The sequence below is a fragment of the Aplysia californica genome, unplaced genomic scaffold, assembly GCF_000002075.1.
Source record: "Aplysia californica isolate F4 #8 unplaced genomic scaffold, AplCal3.0 scaffold00159, whole genome shotgun sequence".
NCBI lineage: Eukaryota > Metazoa > Mollusca > Gastropoda > Aplysiida > Aplysiidae > Aplysia > Aplysia californica.
The window spans coordinates 125,111-149,091 of record NW_004797429.1 but is presented as its reverse complement, the minus strand read 5'-3'; the positions used below and the strand labels follow the sequence as shown (position 1 = coordinate 149,091).

The 23,981-nt window shown below is 41.8% G+C and overlaps 1 protein-coding gene across 4 annotated transcripts in view; it reads right to left on the bottom strand.

Moving 5' to 3' along the window:
- Positions 1–23,981, bottom strand: part of LOC101847819 (serine-rich adhesin for platelets) — a 48,390-nt gene that overhangs the window by 15,837 nt on the left and 8,572 nt on the right. For 2 of the 4 annotated variants that reach the window (XM_005097618.3, XM_005097617.3), the window contains exons 2-10: positions 14,811–20,878; positions 14,067–14,218; positions 12,571–12,688; positions 10,557–10,748; positions 8,565–8,668; positions 6,617–6,766; positions 5,157–5,306; positions 3,945–4,050; positions 1,449–1,553 (exon numbers count right to left, since the gene is read on the bottom strand). In XM_005097618.3, the coding sequence (XP_005097675.1) occupies positions 1,449–1,553; positions 3,945–4,050; positions 5,157–5,306; positions 6,617–6,766; positions 8,565–8,668; positions 10,557–10,748; positions 12,571–12,688; positions 14,067–14,218; positions 14,811–20,742 (7,009 nt within the window). In that variant the 5' untranslated portion in view covers positions 20,743–20,878. Of the gene's footprint in view, positions 1–1,448; positions 1,554–3,944; positions 4,051–5,156; positions 5,307–6,616; positions 6,804–8,564; positions 8,669–10,556; positions 10,749–12,570; positions 12,689–14,066; positions 14,219–14,810; positions 20,879–22,405; positions 22,515–23,981 lie in introns of those variants that run through there. The other 2 variants (XM_005097619.3, XM_005097620.3) reach the window with 2 other exon arrangements.

Genomic DNA, 23,981 nt, shown 5'->3' with positions numbered 1-23,981 from the left:
CAAACGATTGAGAAATACGGAAACCATTGCCATAAAAAAATGTATGTACTATTGTCATATAAAATAATACAAGATCACTTTTTGTTGTCTGTTCAAGTATGCCTTGTAGGTTTGACACTTCATTAATCAAAATACAGTCGAATTTGTCCAAAACAGTCATCCTTGTTTTGTTTGTTGCTTTAGTAAGGTTTTACGGCCCTCGCAACTGCATAAGGTCATATGAGCGCCAAGGGGTGGATGTCAACAGAGAAGTCCAAACGTGGAATCAGGCTTACTCTGCTCACCTCTCTAGCCTCAACAGCACAAAGTCTGCTTTGACTATCAAGGCACCCCGGAAATAGCAGTTCACAAGAGAGTGACAAACATATAAAAGAAGTAGAGGAAAAATGACGATAGTAAGGATGAGGACAGAAAAAGCAGCAGTTCCCCCCTAAGTTGTTCCGGCACAGTATGAGCATGACATTGATAAATCAGTCCATTTACAATTCTACTGTGCATGTTAACATCCCCCCTTTGGGAAAAGCCTAAAGACAACTTCAGTCAGTGGCACTGCCAGGGGGGTAAACAGTCATCCATTGCCCAGGAAAAAGTGATTGTCTTAGAAAGGCAGACGACTTGGACAATGCCAGTCATTAAAATACAGAGAGAAAAATGTAATACGGGGTGCCCACTACGGCTGGGATCGGCGCAATCGCCCAACTCGATCGCCTCAAAAACAAACATGTTTGTTTTCAGTTTCAGGCGATCGAGTCGGGCGATCGGCCTCATCCATCCGTAGTGGGCACCCCGTATTAGGAGAGTGGGAAGAGGTTGCTTCTAACGGCGATTATCTTGGAAGGAGCAGGCTGTAAGAGCGGGCTCGGCTGGGTAATAATTGATATCTTATTCTTTTGTACATTGTGAAGTTTTCACTTCTTCTCTCTCCCCTTCCCCTGCTGCCTTTCTCTTCGAACTAACTAAATGTGAGGCAGCGTGGTGAAATCGGGCGCTCGTCATAATAATGAAAGTCAAGAAACTGGCTTTTTTCAACAAGTTTGGAAACTTTTATCGAATTTTTGTTTTTTGGCTCAACACCTTTCATGCCCAATAAAGAACACATTTCTGGGTGTATTTTACTGAAAAATGTAGATTTGTAGATAAAGGAATAAAAGATGTAAATTTTCAGTTTCCACAGACTTTCCAGCTAAGGAAATAACTCAACTTTGGAAGCCATTTTATTGCTAATTTTACCTCTGAAACCAGGTGACCCCCCCACCTCCTTCAATCGCCAATATCTTAACTTGTATTCAAGACAAATGGAAATTTTTTTCATCAAAAGCAAGGCAAATGAACAGGCTTTGAGATGATAACAATAACTTCATATGACTAAAAAATTGACGAACGCCTGATTTTACCGCATCGTGACACAAATACTAAAAGAATGGAAATAAAACAGGAATTTCCCTCACTTGTTCTGCAGTAAGTGTCCACCAAAGCATCCCAGTGGAAGGGCTTCACCTCCGCGTGGACACTGTCCACCTTGCCTAACCTCACCAACAACAGTTTCTGCAGCTCTGAAATCAGAAGAAACAGTCTTTAACATTTTTCACCAAAAATAATAATAATAATCATAATAATAGATTGCATTTATATACATGGGGCTCAACTCAGAATTTTTGAAAAGGAGGAACTTTCCGCCTGATCTCAACAAAAAACATTTTCACGAGACACCCATTATTATTATACTGTTTAACCCTAGAATGCTGAAATTAAAAACCATCAATTTATTCATACCAATTTGAGGGTTTGGAAGATAATTTCAAAAAAAAGAGTAGCGATAGCGGAGTTTAGCGGGGGGAAATGGCAGTGTGGAAATCTGCTAAATAGCGGAACAAAAAGACCTATAACATAGCACTCTATCTCATATGAGCATAAGCTCTGAGCACTTTACATCAGTCACATGATCACTGAGTGATTCAAACAAGAAAAAATATTTCACAATAACAAGAAAAACCAGTCCAACCACATAAAGAACTTTCACAACCATACATTAATTATATACAAGTAAGGACAGCAGTAAAAAACATAACATATCAGCACTTCTTACTAACACACTATAACTAAGAACAAATGAGTCTTGAGCAATGGCTTGAACGTATTCAGATTTGTTATTTCTCTGAGATCCTGGGGCAAGGAGCTCCAGATTTTCTGACCAAAAAATGAGACTTTTCTCACCAAAAGATCTTAATTTCATTCTAGGGGCTCTGAATTTCGTTGCGTCTGAAGATGACCGTAACTGACGAGATGGAACTTACGGTGTTAAAAGCGCAGACAGATAGGATGGCTTTATCGTTAAGACATTTAAAACAGATGGTAGAAACTTTATACTGGATTCTTTTATCAACTGAAAGCCACCGCAGAGCTTTAAACATTTTTTATGCAGAATCTTTCTTTATTTTTCTACAGCACTATGATGCACTTAATATTAGATACGTCCACCATCATCAAACTACAAAGTATACAGATTATAGATCGAAGCCTAGTTTAACTAGCTATTCAGAATTCAGATCAAACTGCATTATATCGCCCCGACCCTTAAGGAATAAGGAGAAATCACACGGCCACTTTAATAAAGATCCCAGCATCAAAACATGCAGAAGAATACTATTCTTTCATTATTATAAATAAAAGTCTTTGTCTCTTTGTCCGCCCTATTTACTATCGACAGAGCACACGTGACACATGGCAAATACGACGTCTAAACCTAAGATCTAACTCTGGGTCTTTTAGTTCTAGTAAGGTTTTACAGCGCTCCCTACTGCATAAGGTCATATGAGCGCCAAGGGGTAAGGTCATATGAGCGCCAAGGGGTGGATGTCAACAGAGAAGTCCAAACGGGGAACCAGGCTTACTCTGCTCACCTCTCTAGCCTCAACAGCACAAAGTCTGCTTCCACTGTCAAGGCACCCGGGAAATAGCAGTTCACAAGAGAGTGACAAACATACAAAAGAAGTGGAGGAAAAATTACGATAGTAAGGATGAGGGGGAAAAAAGCACCAGTTCCCCCAAGTTGTTCCGACACAGTATGAGCATGACATTGATAAATCAGTCCATTTACAATTCTACTGTGCATAAGAACATGTTAATATCGCCCCTTTGGGAATGGCCTAAAGACACTTCAGTTAGTAGCACTGCAGTGGGGAGGAGGGGGTGGGGGGTGAGGACTCTGGGTCTACTCGGCCTATCTTAAAATACTCACACAATCCAACCACATATGGAAAATATGATGTCTTGACCTAAAACAGATCTCTAGATCTCAGAAATCAATTACATCTATGGACTCTCGGTCTGAATCTAGTCTAACACAACACTGATGAACACCGAATCCTGAATTACTAAAAAAGCACACTTCACTTCACCTCATCGTGATGCTGAACAGGTGACAAATTAACCGACTAACACAAGACTATGCGCCTTGATAACAAACGCTTCTATTTAATGAAACAAAAACAATCCAAGCAACTTTCCCAACTATCTTCGCCCCACCCCTCTTTCTGTGCTGCAACAGACAAACACGCGGCACGAATATGTAACATCAAAGTGACAGGAGAGGAGGAGAGGTACGGGGGGGGGGGGGGGGGGGGGGGGGGGGGGGGGGGGGGGGAATTAACCCCCAAAGAAACAAAAGCAATACCACCATGAAAGCGCTTCTTTCATCAGGACGAGTTGGAGACACCATTGGAAGACAACTCTCGTTCTTGCACTAACGGTGGTACTAGATCTACTCGAATGGCAGTGTACCGAGCTTTTTCCGACATTGGGTACTCTCTTCCAAACAAAATCTGACTTTTCTGACCAACCCCCAAAAATCCTGCCTTTTTCCGACTCTGCTGGACATCCAGTAATAATAATAATACATCACTTCTATGGCACGCACTCCCTGCAGGCTCTAGGTGGTTACTTACTTTTCTCTTCCAGTTTTTTATTAAACTTAATGACCCTCCTGGCCAGCTCATCCACAGCAGCATTGGAGGGAGCCGCTAGGCAAATGCGTGCCCGAAAATTTGACTTCTGCAAAAAGAAGAAAAAAACAACAGATTCTATTGGTGTTGCAAAACACATTTTCTTAAAGGAAGAATTTTGCAATTTTGCGATAAATTTGCTGTTGTCAATATTATCGCAGACAATAAAATAATAATGGACATAATAAAAATAAAAAGAATGACCATTTTCTTTCACAACATTATCAAAAGGAAAGACAAAAGTATGCGTGATAAGATAAGTACCTTTTTGCTTCTTATCTAAAGGTAACTTAATTGCTTTCTTTGTTTTGCCAGGCGCGAGTTCACTATGCGCATGCTAGACCATAAACTAATCATTTCATTGAGGCTGTCTTATGCCCTTGGATAGTGTAGGGGTCATGGAGATATCTAGGACATGTTCTATGCATGCAAAAGATTGCCCTTGCAAACATGGTATTAGAGACCAACTGGTTTAACGCCGCTCGCAACTGCATAAGGTCATATAAGCGCCGAGGGGTGGATGTCAACAGAGGAGTCCAAACGGGGAATCAGGCTTACTCTGCTCACCTCTCTAACATCAACAGCACAAAGTCTGTTTGATTATCAATGCACCCCAGAAATAGCAGTTCACAAGAGAGTGACAAACATACAAAAGAAGTAGAGGAAAAATGACGATAGTAAGGATGAGGAAAGAAAAAGCAGCATTTCTCACTATGTTTTTCCGGCACAGTATGAGCATGACATTGATAAATCAGCCCATTTACAATTCTACTGTGCATAAGAACATGTTAATATCTCCCCTTTGGGAATGGCCTGAAGACAACTTCAGTCAGTAGCACAGCTCTGGTAAGGGGCAACTGGAAAAAGAAACAAGGAAGACCCCACTGGAAGCTACAGAGGCACAATAAGGGATGAGGCAATCACCCAGGGCCTGAATGTGCGGAAATTGGACGACATGGCCAGGGACAGGCAAGCGTCGCGTCGACAGCTCTCCACCTTATGTACCTGAACATATAGGGACAGAGTAAGTTCGGCACTCATATGACCTTATTGCGTTGCAAGCGCAGTAAAAAACTTACTAAAAAAAAAAATATATTAAAAAAAGAGAGTAAGTAAGTAAGATAGTGTATGAGGCAGAAGCGTAGGACGACTCACGTAGAGAATGTGGTGGATCATGGCCACAATGGTGTGGGACTTGCCCGTGCCTGGAGGACCCTGTAGAAGGAACACCTTCAGGTCCTGGGGGCTGCCTAGGACGGAGCGCGTCACTTTCACAACGGCAGATCGTTGTTCTGGGTTCAAACCCTGGACAATCAATGACCAACATAAACAACTATTTCAGTACAAGTTTTAAAAAAAGTTTTAGTAAGTGTTTTACGACACTTGCAACACAACAAGGTCATACAAGTGCCGAAGATTAGAGGTGTTACAAGGGAGTAACAAACACAAAAAAGAAAGAGGGGAGGTAAAGATGACAGATGTTTGATAGGAAAGAAGGAGCAAACCACACCAGAGCACCCGCCAACCACCCACTATTTCAGCACAAGATAGCATGGAAACTAACAAACTAATAAAGGAGATGGTAAACAAAAGGCTGCTCTTTTTCTTCTCTAAGGCTGCTTCATCAATAACAACATTTTTTATCTTCTCTACAGCTGCTTCATCAATAACAACATTATTTATCTTCTTTATGGCTTTTTCATCAATAACAACAATTTTTTTAAATCTTCTCTATGACTGCTTCATCAATAACAACATTTTTTATCTTCTCTACGGCTGCTTCATCAATAACAGCAATTTTTAAAAATCTTCTCTATGACTGCTTCATCAATAACAACATTTTTTATCTTCTCTACGGCTGCTTCATCAATAACAACAATTTTTTAAAGTCTTTTTTATGGCTGCTTCATCAATAACAACATTTTTAAATCTTCATTATGGCTTTTTCATCAATAACAACAATTTTTTAAAATCTTCTTCATGGCTGCTGCATAATAACGTTTTTGTGATCTTCCCTACAGAAGCCTCGTTGATAACAGCAACAATTTTCTTGGATCTTCTCCTCAGCTGCTTCATTAATACCACACAAACACTGCACCTTAATTTTCTCTAATAACAACAACGACAACAATGACAACACACACATTGCATCTCCACAACTGCTTTATCGATTATAACAACTGATTTATTTTGATAGATAATAACAACAACGACCACAAAAACATCGCACCTCGATCTTCTCCACAACTGCTTTATCGATTATAACAACTGCTTTATTTTGATAGATAACAACAACGACAACAATTTCACCACAGAAATTTCACACCTCAATTTTGTCTACAACTGCTTTATCGATAATAACACCTGCTTTATTTATCGATAATAACAATGAACTGCTTTTATCGATAGTAAGAATAATGAAGACAATGACCACACAAACATTGCACCTTAAGTTTTTCCACAACTGCTGTATAATTTCCATAAAAACAACAACGCCAACAACGACCACAAAAACATGGCACCTCCATCTTCTCCACAACTGCTTTATCGATTAAAACAACTGCTTTATTTTGATAAAAACAACAACGACAACAACGACCACAAAAACATCGCACCTCTATCCTCTCCACAGCCGCGGCGGCCCACTCGGAGGGAAAGTAGACGCTGTTGAGCGCCGGCAGAAGCAGCTGGTCGCCGAGGGGGCTGGAGGGCATGGCCAGCAGAGCCTGGGCCTGGCGCCACACCGTGGTCAGTGAGGACACTCTCTGGAGGGTGGGAGTTTTCAGTAATCAGTTCTTGGTTCTGGGGGGGGGGGGGGGGGGGGGGGGGGGGGGGGGCCCCTTTTGGGGCGGGAAAAGTTATTTCCATAAAATTTTTTTTTTTTTGGGGGGGGGGGGGGGGGGGGGGGGGGAGGGGGTTTACAGATTACCTATGGAACTAAGACAAATAAAACCACTTGATGGCTTGAAAAGACATCTTAAGCATTTTCTGTTCCTACAGACCTATCCTTCATAACGTTATGCTTTTAACGTTATTTTTTAAATTATAGTTGTTCTGTGTCTATGTCTGGATGAAAATAGTCTGTGTTTGTGAGTGTGTGTGTGTGCATAAATATATATTGCATGAGAAGAAAGGAAGTAGTAAGAATGGTTTTGAAAACGGGTATTCCAATGTAAAGCGCATTGAGCTACTTTTTTTGGAAATGCGCTATATAAATGTTATATATATTTTATTTTTTTTTGGTTTCGGGGGTATTTTTTTGGTAAGCGTGTTACGGCGCTCGCAACTGCATAAGGTCATATGAGCACGCAGGACACATTTAACATTTTCAGTTGGTAGGAAATTTTGAATTTTGCTAGGGTGGCAGCCGAAGCCTACTCTTACCGATTTTAGACCAAGATCAGGGGTGTGGCTGAAAGACAGCAGTAAGAAGGAGCCAAGGAGTAGCAGTAAAAAGGCCGCAGAAAGAGTCAGGAGCCCAGAGAGGGGGCAAAGGAGGTGAAGGGGTGGGGGCAGAATGCGGAGACGAATGCAGACGACAGAACATTGCTAGAGGGCAGGGAAGGAAGTGAAAGGAGACAATTTTAGAGAAGAAAAATTTCCATCACTATTCGGTCCAGATTCGAACCCGGGACCTATTGAATGAGAGGTGAACACCTTAACCTCAAGACCAGGAGTTTTCCGCACTTGCTGCATAATTAAACAAGGCATCATGGGTGAAATCCGGTGCTCGTCAAAAGAAATAAAATGTGATGTATGCTGATCAAATGAGTTAATTCTCAAATTTTAGCCCTACGGACACAGATACGGACCTATAGATTGATTTTGTACAATTTATTATACGAAATGATAAAGACTAGACATGTTAAATTTTAAGAAAATGGCTTCGGTTCAGAATCTAAAAATTTGATGTGACTATTTTTGGCCAACAACTCCCTTCGCGGATGGCGACAAGTGACACATTTTGTCCGCACACTTCACAAATAGAAGAGACCAGCATTTTTCAACCCTTGCACTGTATGCTTCCTGAAAAGCCTAGAAAGTTTCCAAGCGTTCTAGTCTCTACTGGGGTCATCATGTTTTAAATAGCATAGAACATGCTGTAGAGCATGGACATGCACTATAGAAAAGAAAGTATCATTATTAGTTTGGGGTTTTTTTTATATCCTTGGGAAATGTTATTTTACAACAAAGATCAGGTAAGCATCTACTGAATACAGAGGCCCACCCTTTTCCTTAGCGGGCACCATGCTGGACTGCAATGCTAGAGCCAGACTCTCACTCATACATTCATCTTCACCCACATGCGTGCACATAAACACACACACACACACACAAGGTCACAAAAACAAACTCTCTTTCTCCTTCACACACAAACATCATATAAACATACATTAAGTCACTCAAACCTCTCGCTCCCTCTTCTCCCCCATCCTTCTTCTCTCTCTCTCTCTCTCTCTCTCTCTCTCTCTCTCTCTCTCTCTCTCTCTCTCTCTCTCTCTCTCCCTCCCTGTCCTTCTTTCTCCCTCTCTCTCACTGAGCTAAGAAAATTACTGGACTCACTTTGAGACGCCAGAGTTCTGAGCCCACCGGGACACTCCTGAATCGAACTATGAGCTTCAGCGTGTACACCAGACTCTCCCTACTCCTGGACTCTGGGAGTGACTCTGAAACCAAGAATAAAAATAAAGCACCCAGAAAACCAGAAAATGAAAATTCCCACATATCTCCTACATGTTTCCCCTGGCCTACCCCTGCCTCGTGCTCCCTGTGGGTTCCATTGCAGTGACTGTCTTGTGATGTTTCCGCTGGGCTTTCTGAAGGTGTGTCCCACCCAACGCCACTTTCTTAGTCCTATTTCTACTTCTATATCCTTCTGTCCTGTCCTTTCCCACAGCTCTTCATTTCTTTTTCTATCCTGCCACTTAATTCTTAGAATACTCCTCATACATCTGATGATGAAAGTCTGGACTTTATTCAGCACTGTCTTTGTTGTCTTCCAAGTTTTGCAGCCGTAGAGGAGCACAAACTTGACATTGGAATTAAAGAGTCGAATCTTGGTGCGCAGTGAGATGTTGCTTGCTTTCCAGACTTTTGATAATTGATTGAAAGCTGACCTTGCCTTGGTGGTTCTTGCTTTTACATCTGCCTCAGTTCCACCGTTATCATTTATTTACAATAATAGTAATAAAAATAAAAATAATAATAACGATAATTGTATTAATAATAATAATAATAATAATAATAATAATAATGATCATTGTAAATATGATAATAATAATAATAATAATTGTAATAACAATAATAATAATAATAATAATAATAACAATAATAACAATAATGATAATTGTAAAAATAATAATAATAATAATGATAATAATAATAATAATAATAATAATAATAATAATAATAATATTAATAATAATGATCACTTCTATAGCACCCACTCCCTGGAGGCTCAAGGTGCTTCACAATAAAATATGATTTTAATCAACGTTGCATGCATAATGGCCCATTCAACGAACAACAATCCTTTCAAATGCATATATGGAACCCATAATCCGACTAAAAACACATATATACACAAACAGACTATCACTGTAGTCACTGATCATACTTCTTGTTGGAAGCAGAATCAAACTAATGAAATGGGATTTAAATAAATGTATGTTTAAACTAGATAAAACTCGGCCAAAGTAGGCGCTTCTCTTAAAAGCAGTGGGAGAGAATTCCACACTTGGGGAGCTGTCGAAAAAGCAAATTCATCTAAATCAGCCAACGGTCAATTACCACAACACGCACAAAAGTACTGAAAATGTCACAGAGGATCTAGTCTACGGTAAAAAGAGCCCATTGTCATTTGAGTCAGGTTTATGGCACTGTCAACTTGTGAATCATTTAGGTGTCATGGGAGAGTGGTCACATCTCGCCGATTGGCAATGTTTACCGCCCAGTTTCTTTGGATTTTCCCCAAAATGCTTTTGCCTTTGAAGGCAAGGGTTTTTACTATATGAGCCTTGTGATGGCAAAATGTTAAGAACCCCCTCCCCTTTTCCTCTCTCTCCCTCACATACATATGATCACACAAACACCTCTCTCTCTCTCTCTCTCTGTCTTTCTTCCTCCTCCCTCCCTCCCTCCAACCTGTCTACCAAACATACTGCCTGGCAAGGCGGACCCATTCTGTAGGGGAAACATCTCCTCAGAAAGATGGAGATACTCCAAACAAAAATCATCCTCACATGGGAATTCAACAAACATCAACAGAAAATTGTTCATCATCATCGCCTTTCTCACCCTGCACCAGGGTATAGGCCACGGACAAACACCTTCCACCTTTCTCTATCCTGGGCTAGCCTCTTGATGTTTATTGAAAATTGTTAGTCAGCATTAATTCAGGATTTTAAAAAAAAAATTATAGTAGAGGGTTTTACGGCGCTCGCAACTGCATAAGGTCGTATGAGCTCAGGATTTAAAAGAAAAGAAAACAAAAAAAAAACAACAACAACAACACAGAAATGAATCATCAGAAAACAAGAAGCAAACCAACCTTACCCAACAGTTTGCACTTTTGTAAAGCTTCTCTGCGTTGACCGACAGGACGCGAGTCCACACTTTTCACAAAGGCAAACTGCGTGCACCACCCCAGTTGCCTCGCCCCTGATGACTTGGCAGTGCCCAACAGGTCAAGGATGACCAGGTCGGCCACGCGAGGGATGTGTGACCGGTCAGAACTCTTGACCACACCTGTGAGAAAAGTACATGCTGTCGTCATTCAGCTCTTTTTAGTTTTAATAGAGGTTTTACGGCGTTCGCAACTGCAGGAGGTCATAATTATGAGCACCAGCAGATTAGAGGTGTTACAAGAGAGTAACAAGCATAAAAAAGAAGAGGGGGAGATAAGGACGATAGCCTATGTTTGGTAGGAAAGAAGGAACAAACCACACAAGAGCACCCGCCAACAACCCACATTCAGCTCTTTGCACAAGGAAAACTAGTACATGCTAGTTCACAGCAAATATTATTTTCCAGTTTTTTATCTCATATTTTACTTATTTGCTTAAAATAAACACCAAAACTCAGTTGACACGAATGCTACGTTTGTTGGGCTGTGTTTTTTTTAGCCATATTATGTTCGAAAGTGTGGTGTAGATGAAAATATGTTGACTACTTAATGTTTTAGGTGTGTGCTGTAAATAGTTTGAGGTGACCTTCATGAATGGGCTTTTAGATTCTTTTGGTTATCCAACTTTTAAACCAGAATGCAAAGATCTGTGAAGATGGAAAAGAGTGATTTGATTTGATTTTTTTTTTAACTGCACGTCATCAGCTGACTGTTTCTGCTCTGCCTGTCTCGGCCAAAATTGTACAAAATCCCAAAAATGTAAAAAATCTAGGCTTCCGGGTGTATCCTGAGTGGCGTCATGTTTAGGCTACCGAAGTCATAATCATGAGGTTGCAGGTTCGGGGGTTCGAGCCGTGGGCCCGACGCTGTGTCCTTTGGAAAGGCACTTTACACTAATTTTCCTCACTTCACCAAGGTGGGAAGGGGTACCCGGCCATAGACAGCGAAAGATCTTGACAGTATGTTAGTGTTTTAGCATCTATTAATGGCCGCTTGCACTGTATGCTTCCCAGGAAGTCGAGGCTTTTTCAGAATGCTCTCAGGTCTGCTGGGGTAATAGTATAGATTCTGAAGCGCAGAGAGCTTGCTGTTGAGCGGGGATTTGCCTTCAAATGCTATCTATTATTGTTATTACTATCCGGAAAATCGGCACCTCTGATAAATACAATACAAACATAACCACCCGTGGACCCCCAGACAGTGCCTACGGGGGCTCTCGTGGCCTAGAGGTGAAGGTACTCGCCTCTCATTCAATGGTCCCGGATTCAAATCCGGATGGCGACTGATAATTTTCCTCTAAAATTTTCTCCTTTCACCTCCTTTCCGCGGCTCTCTAACAATGTTCTGTTGTCTGCTTTCGCCTCCACTTTCTGCCCCCCACCCCCTCACCACCTTTGCCCCCTCCTCTGGGCTCCTGACTCTTTCTGCAGCCTTTCTACAGCTACTCCTTGGCTCCTTACTGCTGTCTTTCAGCCACACCCTGATCTTATGGTACGTAAGATCAGCACCTAGCCTTCTCGGATAAGGGCGAAAAATCTTGGAGGTCCCCAGTGCAAGTTGCGCACATTATAGATCCCATGGTGGTCCAAAATCAATAAGAGTAGGCTTCGGCCGCCACCTGGGCAAAATTCAAAAATTCCTACCAACTGAAAATGTTTAATAAGCCCCACGCGCTCATATGACCTTATGCAGTTGCGAGCATCGTAAAACACTTTTTAAAAAACAAAAAACAACACCAACGAAAAAAGACCCAGTTTCGTACATTTCCCTCACAACTCACAGAGAGCACCAAACACCTCAAATCAAGACCGGTATTTTTAAAAATTGTAATCCATCCAATCATCTCTGAAAAACATTCTGCACTTACAAAAAAAAATGTAACCAAAAATAATTTTTTTAAAGGAACAAAACAAAAATGCAGTGCCTACAACAGCAGCAACCAACCTGACACCACCAGAGACAGTAAACCTTGTCTCTTGAACGCCTCACTGTTGGAGATCTCTGGCCCCATCTGCACTGACAACTCCGGAGGCCTCGACACTTTCACCCAGTCCTGGTACACCTGGAGGGACGAAAACATGGTTTTGATTCTCTTTGTTTTAGTAAGAAGAGTTTTACGGCAATCGCGACACAATAAAGTCATGTAAGTGCCGAAGATTAGAGGTGTTACAAGAGAGTAACAAACACAAAATAGAAGGAGGGGAGATAAGGATGATAGATGTTTGATAGGAAAGAAGGAGCAAACCACACTAGAGCACCCGCCAACCACCCACTTTTGATTCTCTGCATACCAGTGTTTTTGGTTGTTAAAGTAAGTTTTTACAGCGCTCACAACTGCATGAGGTCATATGAGAACAAAAGGGTGTTTGTTTGATTTTAGTAAGGTTTTACAGAACTCGCAACCGTATACAGTCATAGGAGTGCCAAGGGGTGGATGTCAACAGAGAAGTCCTAACGGGGAATCAGGCTTACTCTGCTCACCTCTCGCTAGCCTCAGCAACACAAAGTCTACTTCAACTATCAAGGCACCCCAGATATAGCAGTTCACAAGAGAGTGACAAACATACAAAAGAAGTAGGGGAAAAAATGACAATAATAAGGATGAGGAAAGAAAAAGCAGCAGTGCCCCCTGTGTTGTTTCAGCACAGTATGAGCATGACATTGATAAATCAGCCCATTTACAATTCTACTGTGCATAAGAACTTGTTAATATTCCCCCCTTTGGGAATGACCTAAAGACAACTTCAGTCAGTGGCATTTCCCTGGTGTGGGATGTTTCGGTTTACCTAGCTTGCTTTAGTTCCTGCACTAATATACGACCATTATTGGGTGCATCTGCTTCTTTTTACTCATACTGACAACTGAAGGGTTTTTTGGGGGGGTTTTATTGGTAAGTGTTTTACGGCGCTCGTAACTGCATAAGGTCATATGAGCGCGCGGACTGAAGATCTGAGTGAATTACAAAGTACTAAGAAGAAAAATAAAGGCCTGGAAAATATAATGCCAGTTCTTAGGCTGATATGTAACAAAGACTGGTACCGTAATTAACAACCATAACCTACTCAGGTCTGGACATAGTAAGAATATGAATCAATCATTCAAAACGGCAGTTTTGTCAAGACATCTGAAATACACGAAGTTAATGAAACGGGGGGGGGGGGGGGGCAAAAAATTTTTAAACAAAAACACAAAAAAAAAAAAAAAAAAAAAAAAAAAAAAAAAAAAAAAAAAAAGGGGGGGGGGGGGGGGAGACCAAAATTTCTAATGACATAACGCAAAAACAAATTTCAAATAATAAGCAAAAAATACAAAAACAAATTATATTGCAAAAAACAACATGTAATGGGCAAAACATAATAAAAAAGATATAGCACAAAAAGAAGTTTTAGGAAGGGGCAAAATATACAAAACAAGCGACCAAAAAAAAAAAATCTAGCTACCATGTCCCAAATCTCGTAAAGCTGAAGATTTGAGGTGACCTCTTGGTACTCCTTCATGCTTTCATAATACAGCCGAAGCTGGCACACTTTCTTATCCGAGGACCGCAGAAGTGATGGGTAGCTCTTGGTCACGCCGTCTCTTTGTATTTTATCTATTAAAAGAACAGAGAAAAAAACAAAACATTAGATTAACGTTACACATTATATTATATCATTAAAAAACAAGAAGAGTGAAAGAGAGTGATCATATTTATATCTGAAATTAGAAAAAAGCCTAAATTTTCAGTTGCAATTTTCTCAAAACTATGGTACATGTAGTGGTATTTGAAAGACAATATAATAATTATGAGGGGCCAAGATGCAAACCCGCTACATCCATTTTAGCACTTTAGAGAAAATAGGCTTTTTTTAATGCTGCTATACACACGAACATGCGTAAAAAGATTTTTTGGTGGCCTTAATGAAATATGTGTTGAGTTTTGGTCGAAAACACTTTGTGCATCTGATAGCCTGCACAATGTGCATTTATAAGCAAAAAATCTCCATTTTTTCCAAATGTCCCCTCACCCCCTCATATATATAGTCGAGATTGTCTAAAGTGGCTACCCATTGTTGAGGAGAAAAGAGGCCGTCTTAGACAGGTGGACATCTTACGTATGATACACATAGTGTATGACCGTAGTTTCATGGGTTGAAAAAAACTGCTCTGGGTTGGAAAATATTCCCCAAAAATTCAGAACTCACCATGTTCAGCAAGCCAGGCGGTATTCCAGAAGAGGAATGAAGAGAAAAACTTGGCCTCTGTCAGACACTCTGTTTGCGCCAGTCGAACAGGTGGCTGGGTCCTAGCCACCTGCCCAGCGGGGTTGACCACACGCCTCACTTCAATCGTCTGGTTTCTGGAGGTGTCAAAATTCACACGTCCCCGGTGGCCCCTGCTAAATCCCTCGCAGGTATTCACGTTCCGGTCTTTCAAAATGCCTTTCCTCTTTGGGGCGTCAGGAGAGATCACTATGACACTGTTGGGAGGGGCCGCAGCCGTTGTGGCTGCTGATGCTACTGGCTGAGCATTCTCTGGTTCCCTGAACGTGGTTTTCCGTGTTGGGGTTGGGAGGTCTTTCGTGGGCAGCCGCAGTGGCTTTGGAGAGGAGAATGGCACCAATGGTGAAACGGTTGGAACTGCTGTTTGCGTCCGTGGGGACGTCGAGGGTGTGGAGGAGGAGGAGGAGAGAGCCACCGCCGATGTTTGAACTGTGCTCCAGGTTGAAACAGACGCAGTAGCTGAACACTCCGAGGATGTCACCACGACTGGTGGTGATGATGAGGATGATGATGGCGATGATGATGGTCTTGATGATGATGATGATGATGATGATGATGATGATGATGATGATGATGTTGATGATGATGATGATTGTGGTGGTGGTGAAATAAATATTGTTCGAGCGCTACTTTTTACATGGGCATTGGAAGTGGAGCTCCTATTTTCTGAGGCAGCAGTTTCCTCAGGAGATGTCGAGGCCAGTGGAACTGGTGGCGTGGTCCTCTCACTGGACGGAGTTGGGAGCTCTGCGGCTCTGTGAGGGAGACACACTCCAGCTGTCTTTTGCCTCGCTGCGAGAGGATCTTTGCTGCTCTTAGAACTGGACTTGAGGGAAGAAACACCAGCCTCAGGTAAATCTGGGGATTTACGTTGTTGGTGCTTCTTTGCCGATTCAGACTGGGAGCTGCTTTTGCCCGAAGACTTTCTTTCCAACCTCTTCTTGTCTACCGGCAAGTCTTGTTCCAGAATGGGCAGGCCAAATGCCATCCTGTCTTGAGTAGAAGGCATTTCAACGTCACATAAGTCACTTTGTCCAGGCTCCTCTCGGGAGGCGTGTGTTCGCCAGTCTTTGGCTGAGTTGTCAGATGCTTTCTGTCTCTCTTGTAACAATCTCTTAGCTGCTGCTATACCTGAAGAAAGGTCAGGTGTAAGTCTTACTCCAGCTTTTGTTTTTGTACTTTTTGAAGACGATGCAGTCTTCTTAGTAAAGCTTCTCTGATCTTTCTGTTTGCCTTTCGAGGCTGTTTCTTGCCCCGAGCTTTTGCGGGTACTTGCTTCCTGTGGCTTCTTTTTTGACAGCCACGCACTCCCGCTTTCATGCACCTGTTCAACTTTCTGTTTTTTGGAGACACTCTGCAACTCTGTTTCACAGACCCGCTTTGTAGACCCACCCTCTTTCTCTGCACTTTTCTTCAGGCTTCTCACATCTAAATCTACATTCTTCTGAACATCAGGGCGATGCGTTACATCAGTTCTTCCTCCCTCAACCACCTTGAGGCAAGCCATATTCTTTCCTGCCGCACTCACCACATCTTTTCTGCAAATGTCTGATAAATGTTTAGAAGACTTACTTTTTTTCCGTAGACTCTTGTTTGATCTGGAGGTTTGAACTTCTACGCCTTTATCCTGTACATTTTCCTCACTCGTCTTTTCTTGCAGATCAACAGGCCTTCTTAAATAAGAAGCAGCATGCTCTGTGTGCTTTCCTGAAGCTCTATACTCCTTCAGATGCGTTTTACTGAACATTTCCCCAGTGCCCGCCAGAGCTTCCTGTGGAGAATCCTGCTTACCGAGCTCGGCTTGATAGTCATACTCTTGTGTGCCCTCGTCAGAAAGACTAACTCGATCTGAACAAAGAGGCGATGAAATTTTACCTTTGCCGGTTTCGTCTTGGACTGTCCCTTTTGCAGTCTTCTGGACATCCCTCGGAACTAATACAGATTTCACAGAAATTTTAGAATTCACATTCTCAACTGGAGCATTAGAGGCATCTGAAAGAATAATAACTCCCTCATCTTCTAGAGCACTCTCATGACCCTCGTCAGAGGATATGTCATCGTGCTGATCCTCCATGGACAAAGTCTGTTGGGTAAAGAAATCTGTCAGCAAATCCTCATCACTGGATTGATCAGCAGCTACTACCTGGCTTCGTAAAGACAAAATTTCTGCTGGGTTAGACGACAACGACACACTCTTGCTTTGTCTTCCATCCGAGTCACCGTCACACCGGGCGTCCTCGTCATTTTCTCCAGAACCCAACTGGTTCTTGCTCTCTTTCTGGTCGTGTTCAAGGGCGGTCGTGTCTTCTGGGTCTACTTGAGTGGCCATCATGTACTCATCAATGTCACTGGCACTGCCGTCAGCATCAGATATGTCAGCTCTGTCAGAACTGATCACATCGCCGAGCACGTTCTTTTCACTAGTCAGAACTTCTCTTCCTACACCAGTTTTGTTCTTGTCTTTCTTCTTACTGGAAAGAGTCCAGGAAAATTTAGGACGAACCATACCACTACTTTTGCCACTGGGCGAGAGCTGAACAGGAGGTTCATCTTGCTGAGTGCTGACTTCATACGCAGGATCAGAGACATTTTCAGCATGAGACCTAGTAGGGGAACCACACTTGGAGTTTGCTGTCTGGCCAGCACCTACTTCATCACCAACTTCAAGGCCATCAATTTGAGTAGAAAGGTCATAGGCCGAGTCATCTACGCCACTCTCAATATTGTTTATATCGTCATCATCAATGTCTGTATCTATCTCATATGCAGGGTCTAACTGAGCGCTAGCCCCAGGCACCACTTCACTTTCTTTCACCCGAGTGCTCATTTCACAATCAGCGTCATCACTTACCAAATCACACTGAGTCTGGCCACCAAAGGCATCATCGACCACATCGTACTGAGTCTGGGCAGTAAAGGCATCATCATCTACTACATCAACTTGAGTTGGGCCCAGATAAGCATCGTCCACCTTATCAACTTGCGTAGGGCCAAGATAGCCCTTGTCCATGTCCACCCCACCAACTCGAGTCCCACCATGACAGCCGCTGCTCATCTTATCTGTCCGAATCGGACCAAAATAGCCATAATTCACATTTCCAGATTCAGTTCTGCTATGGTAGGCGTCATCCATTGTATCAATTTGAGTAGAACCACCATAAGCATCATTACTTTTACTTTTATCGACCTGAGTTGGACCATGAAAGTCATCGTTCATGTTATCAACCTGTGTAGCACCATGAAAGTCATCGATTATTTTATCAACCTGAGTAGGACCATGATAGGCTGCTGCCACATTTTCATCAGGGGCCTGGGGTGACTTTTCTCCTTCGTCATCCACCGACATTGTTAGTATGTCATCATCCGACGAATAATCACAATAATCCAACTGGGAGTGACAAAGAAACTCGCTCTCATCCATCTCCTTGTCCGCCTGAGTAAAAGCACCAAAAGCACCGTAAAAATCATCTGTCACTAAAGTCTGAGCATTGTATTGGGCGGTGGGACCCAGGTCTTCACCGTTACACTCCGCTGGAACCTCAGCCTCTGCTGCAGTTTCCGTTCCGTACTGGGACACCCTGGTGGGCAAACTGGAACCCTCATCCTTGCCACCTGGATAGAGAATTTTATCAAAAACCCCGCTGGACAACGGCCTATCGAGAGGAAGAGAGACCAGCTCGTATTCTTTTGGCTCCCCAGTAGACTGCAACAGCCGGTCACCATCATCTGAGTCCACTGAGACACCATCCCTGTCAGCAGGGTTACCCTCAGCTGAGCCTTTTCCTTTCTCTTGCTCAACTTCTCCGGACAGCTCACAGAGGTAATCGTTGTCCCCGTCCTCCCACCAGGGAGAGTCCCCCTTGTCCTCCTCCTCTTGTCCCTCCTCCGCATCCTCGTGAGTGGAATCCACCATCGACTGGCTGTAGAAAAATTCTTCGTCATCCGAATCGAAAATGTACACCATATCGTCCACCACGGAATAACTGACCTCTGTGTCAATATTTAACTCTTGTTCCGTTTCTGCTTTCACAACTGCCGGAGCATTCTGGTGGTTTTTGCTCAGATGAACTTCAACGGAGAAATTCAAGTCTGGCAATGAGTCTGTGTCGCTTTCAACATCCCTGGCACTGTCAAAATTGACCCTGCTGTCACTTTCTTCCAGGTCACTGACTTGTAACTTTTGCGGTATTATAGGGGAAACTGTGGAAGAAGTTTCATTAGGGTCTTTCGATGGCCTGGCCGTGATACCCCTTTTGAAAGGGTCACAGGGAGTGGATGTTCTTTGAGGACTGTCAGGGACAAACGACTCTCCTAAGTGCTTTTCTTCACTGCACAGCTTCGCACCATCTCCCGACTCCGAGTCTCCTAGCATAACAATTGCATTGTCAACATTATCTCTGACTTCTCCCTCAGACCCAGTGTCTTGGGTGAACATTGGTGAACAATATGATCCTTGATCCGAGTTCCCTTTCTTCAAAGAAAGTTTCCCCGTTTCTTTACGTGATAATGCATTTGACGTTGCCTCTGATTTGTCATTAGTGAGAGAAACATGTGCACTTGACGACAGACACTGTGACAACTGTGGAGGAGACAAAGAGCCTTTCCGCAGACATAAAACCTGTGATCCTTTTCCTGAACCATATTGAGACAAGACAGGTGGGGACATGGACCGCTCGTTATTCAAAGAACCATCAGCTAGGCTTTTATGACCTCCAGGACTTGTTACCTTGTCTTCAAATGACGTAATTTTTTCAAGAGATGGCATGGAGCGAAAGGAACTTGAACTTCTTGAACTGCCCTCGCCTGATTCTATCATGCAGTAGCCCTTTACAGGAATGCCCTGAAAAGACACTTCTTGAGAGAGGCTTGGTATCTCACTTTCTTTATTAATCAGTTTTGCCAAGCCTAGAGGGTTGTAATCAAATGTCGAGCACGACTCACTTGATTGCACACTACTTTTTACAACTGATTCATTCCCAGACAATCCTACAACAGCGTTATTCGCCTTCGGCAAAAAGTCTGCAGTCTCACCATACAAGATGGTAGAATCTGACGACAACAGAGGGATGGATTTTTCCTCATCTGACACAGGAATACAATCTGACAAATTTCCATCAAGTGGGTACTCTAGCGTACTCTCACTAACAATATCATTACTACAATTATTATTGTCATTTGTCTCCATCTCTTCCACAACAAGCGCCTCATCTTCCGTTCCCGAGAGTTTATCGTGGTCATCGTTGAGAGCCAGAGTTCTGTTTGAAGCAAGGTACTCAACATCAATAACTTCAACATGTTCCTTTTCAGTTCTTCTACTTTTTGCCCTCTTTATCAACTCTGAAACATCACCTTTCCGCTTTTTCATAGAATCAAGGATGTCCATAGCAGAACTGCTTTTTCTAGCAGGTTTATGCGATTGAGTATCCTTAGCCTGTGTCCAGGATTGACAGGAAAAAATACTTTGAGAATTCTCGCAGTCAGAATCACTGTCATCAAAAACACTTTCTGTGAGCAAACCCTTGTTCCCTTTCTCATTGTTTGACTTCTTCCAAGAACTTCCTGAAGGATGCTGAGACAGGATACTCTCTGAATCACCACTGTCGCTCTCACCTTTAGGTGTGTCATTTTCAGTTTTCCCACAAGGATCTCTCAAACTCAAAACATCTTCATATTTCCTGGGAAGACCATCTCCTGTAATTATTTCTTTTGTGGGGTTTTCAAGATTGTCATCACTTGAAATTTCACTAGTTTCAGAGATGACAAGATTGTCATTTTCAGATACAACCAATAACTCACTGTCTGACGATTCTTCTACAGAAATGACTTGAGTCTCAAAGTCATCATAAACTTCCATGTTTTTCTCCAATTAAGACTACTTCTAACATTAATTCTATAGCTGTGCTTTTTCCTGTTGGTCTATATATGTAACTTTCCGTTTTCAAGTCAGAACTGGCGAATGCTTGCTTTCCAATCCATAGTCATGAAATGACCTATAGAGAAAAGAAAAAGATGTCTTATTAGATAAAAGCCTTCAACAGATCTCATACAAAAATGGGTAGTTCAGGTAGCAGGCTCAGAATAGGCACACACTTAATATTTAACACTAAATAAGCATTGGATAAGAACAATAATGACTTTAAATTTCTCAAACATGGACAGCCACACAGTCTTACATGCCCAGAAGGGCCCTCTCATTGCTGCTGTTACTTTTACTTAAAATTCAATCATACAGGGGAGTTCAAGGTCCAAATCTAAGCGGCAGTCTATAAACTACCAGTGCTGTCTAAAGAATATTTTATAATTTCCTGTTCCCCAGACCCTCTATTTCTCCCCCTCCTTGAGATCTTTCTCTCACACCCACAGGCGTATGTGCTGCACATCGATGTTGTTGTCGATCAAGATATCGCACACTGACACATGCATATAAACACTCTATCTTAAAGTTAAAAATTACGTACGTTCTATTCCAAACGCGCTTATGTTCACACACACACATTATATCTGGTCAGCTAAAATTGGGAACTTTTCGCTAAACCTAAAACCAAGATATTAGCAAAATTTGTAGGTGAAGTCAATTCAGATTGATTTTGAGGGAATTCCCTACTATTTTAGAATACAATTCAAGAGCTTTTTCTCGTAAAAAAACACTTTAAAATAGTTTTCTCAATTTACCTTCCATTTGCATTCAGATATTAAAAAGAAGTAAATGGTGTAACTTTGAACACATTTTTCTCAGTTCTTACTCTTCTTCGTAATGCAATAAATATTACAGTTGCTAGAAAAGATATACATTGAAACATTTAAAGTGCATAATAAAACAAGAAGATCCCAGGTTTCAGAAAGTACAAAACTCGCCCGGCTCTAATAATAATTTATTGTAATATGCAGACATGCAGAGGTGGCTAGTGTCTTAGCCTTCGTAAGGTTTTACGGCGCTCGCAACTGCATTAGGTCAAATGAAGGCCAAGGGTGGATGTCAACAGAAAAGTCCAAATGGGGAATCAGGCTTACTCTGCTCACTTCTCTAGCATTAACAGCACAAAGTCTGCTTCGAATATCAAGGCACCCCGGAAATAGCAGTTCACCAGTTCTCCCTATGTTGTTCCGGCACAGTATGAGCATGACATTGATAAATCGGCCCGGCCCATTTACAATTCTACTGTGCACATGAACATGTTAATATCGCCCCTTTGACAATAATAATAATGACATGAACATGTTAATATCGCCCCTTTGACAATAATAATAATGGCCTATTCAAGGCGTTTGTGTCCATTGTTATTATTGAGGCTATTATTGAAAAAAAATTATTATTTTAGAAATAAGTGAGAACCAAACCACTGAACATGAATTATTTGAGTATAAAATTATTTCTGTAAACTATGTATGGGCTTTCAGCTGTCTGGCATCTGTTTTTTTGTATTTTTGTTTCAGGTAATATAACCGTCACACCTGTCAAATACCGAATCGAAAGAGAGCCAGAAAAAAAAAATTCTATCTTAGACAGGGGAACTTACGGGAAGATGGAAGAAGGTTCAAAAGGCCCAGCCGGAGAGATCAAGGGTCGTTCATCCAGTCGACAAGAAGTTGTCAAAACTTCACACCTCTCGTGATATCCTAGCCTCTCTGGTAATATCATACAAATTACTCTTACTTATCCATTGCCACAAGGTGCTTGCATCTCATAGGACTTAGGACCATGACTTTCTAAAAAAACAAATGATTCAAACATCTCTTTTTTTTTTATTTCCACCATTAGCCCTTTTTGCCATCAGTGTAATAATAAAACACAATCAACCAATGCCATTTCCCTCCTCTCGAGCAGGTAACAACAATTTGAAGAACTTTTTTATCAGCTGGCTGAACAATCAAACAACAGATACTGGCCAAATTAATTTCACATTTCTAGTCAAATGACCCAGGAAAGTTTTCAGGCTGGAGCGCCACTCAAGCACTTTCGCAGGCACTGATAGGATTTCACACTCACACCACCCTGACCATCTCCATAGCTCAGGGCTCACATGGATGGAGTAACATCTACCCCTAAGATGCACGCCTAACACCCACTGTAATTGATAGTGATTATTACTCACCCCGTGTCTTAATCGTGTTTCAAAGGCGGACATTAATGTGTGGTGTTGAGGAAAATATGTCAACTTTTATGTTTTAGGGGTAAATTTTACTTTCACTCCCTCACACAGATGCACTACTTTGGGGTCAAACTGCAATTTTTTTTAATGCAGATCATACAGCCACTAAAACTGTCACAAATCAATAATTTTCAAGAAAATTTCAAACCTAACTTACAAAACATCAAATTGTGGGATAAAACGGGGGGCGTCCCCCTAACCCCCTTGATTTTTTTTGGTTTTACTTCGGAGGGGGGGGGGGGGGGGGGGGGGGCATGCCCCCTGCCTAAAACCCCCAGATTAGTCCAAAGCGCAGAAATTACTACACAGTTCGGCTTAGTGTGATAGGCCTAGATGGAGTTCTTCTTTGATTAAAAACCGTTTTAAATATTTTTAAAACTATTAATTTGCAATGGAAATGAAGTAAATATTCATGTTCAGAGCATCATTATAGTGGAAAATTGACACTTAGAACAAGTAACTAAGTGTGAGACGGGAGGGAAAGTAAAAGAACACTGTTTTATTTTTTACGTATGCTGTAAACTGTAAATCCCCCCAAAAAACTTGTTACAAGAAATTACTGTTATAGTGAACACATTTTTGCACATAATGGCTCTCAAAAGTTTGGATTCCGAAAGGGAAGAGGATGCACGGATGCCGTATTCGCATACGACAGATAGGCGAGAAAACAATCGAACACAACAAAGAATCCACCATCGTCTTTATAGACCAGGAAAAGGCTTTTGACAGAGTAATCCATGCAAAACTCTGGAAGACACTCGAGAAGTATGGCGTCAGAGGACAAATGTTAGATAATGTCAGAGCTCTATATACAAACAGCAGAAGCTCTGTAATCTGAAGGAAGGAAATACAGACTGGTTCAGAGTAATATCTGGAGTACGACAGGGATGAGTTCTATCTCCCCTCCTGTTTATAAAAAATATGGACACAATAACGCAAGAAG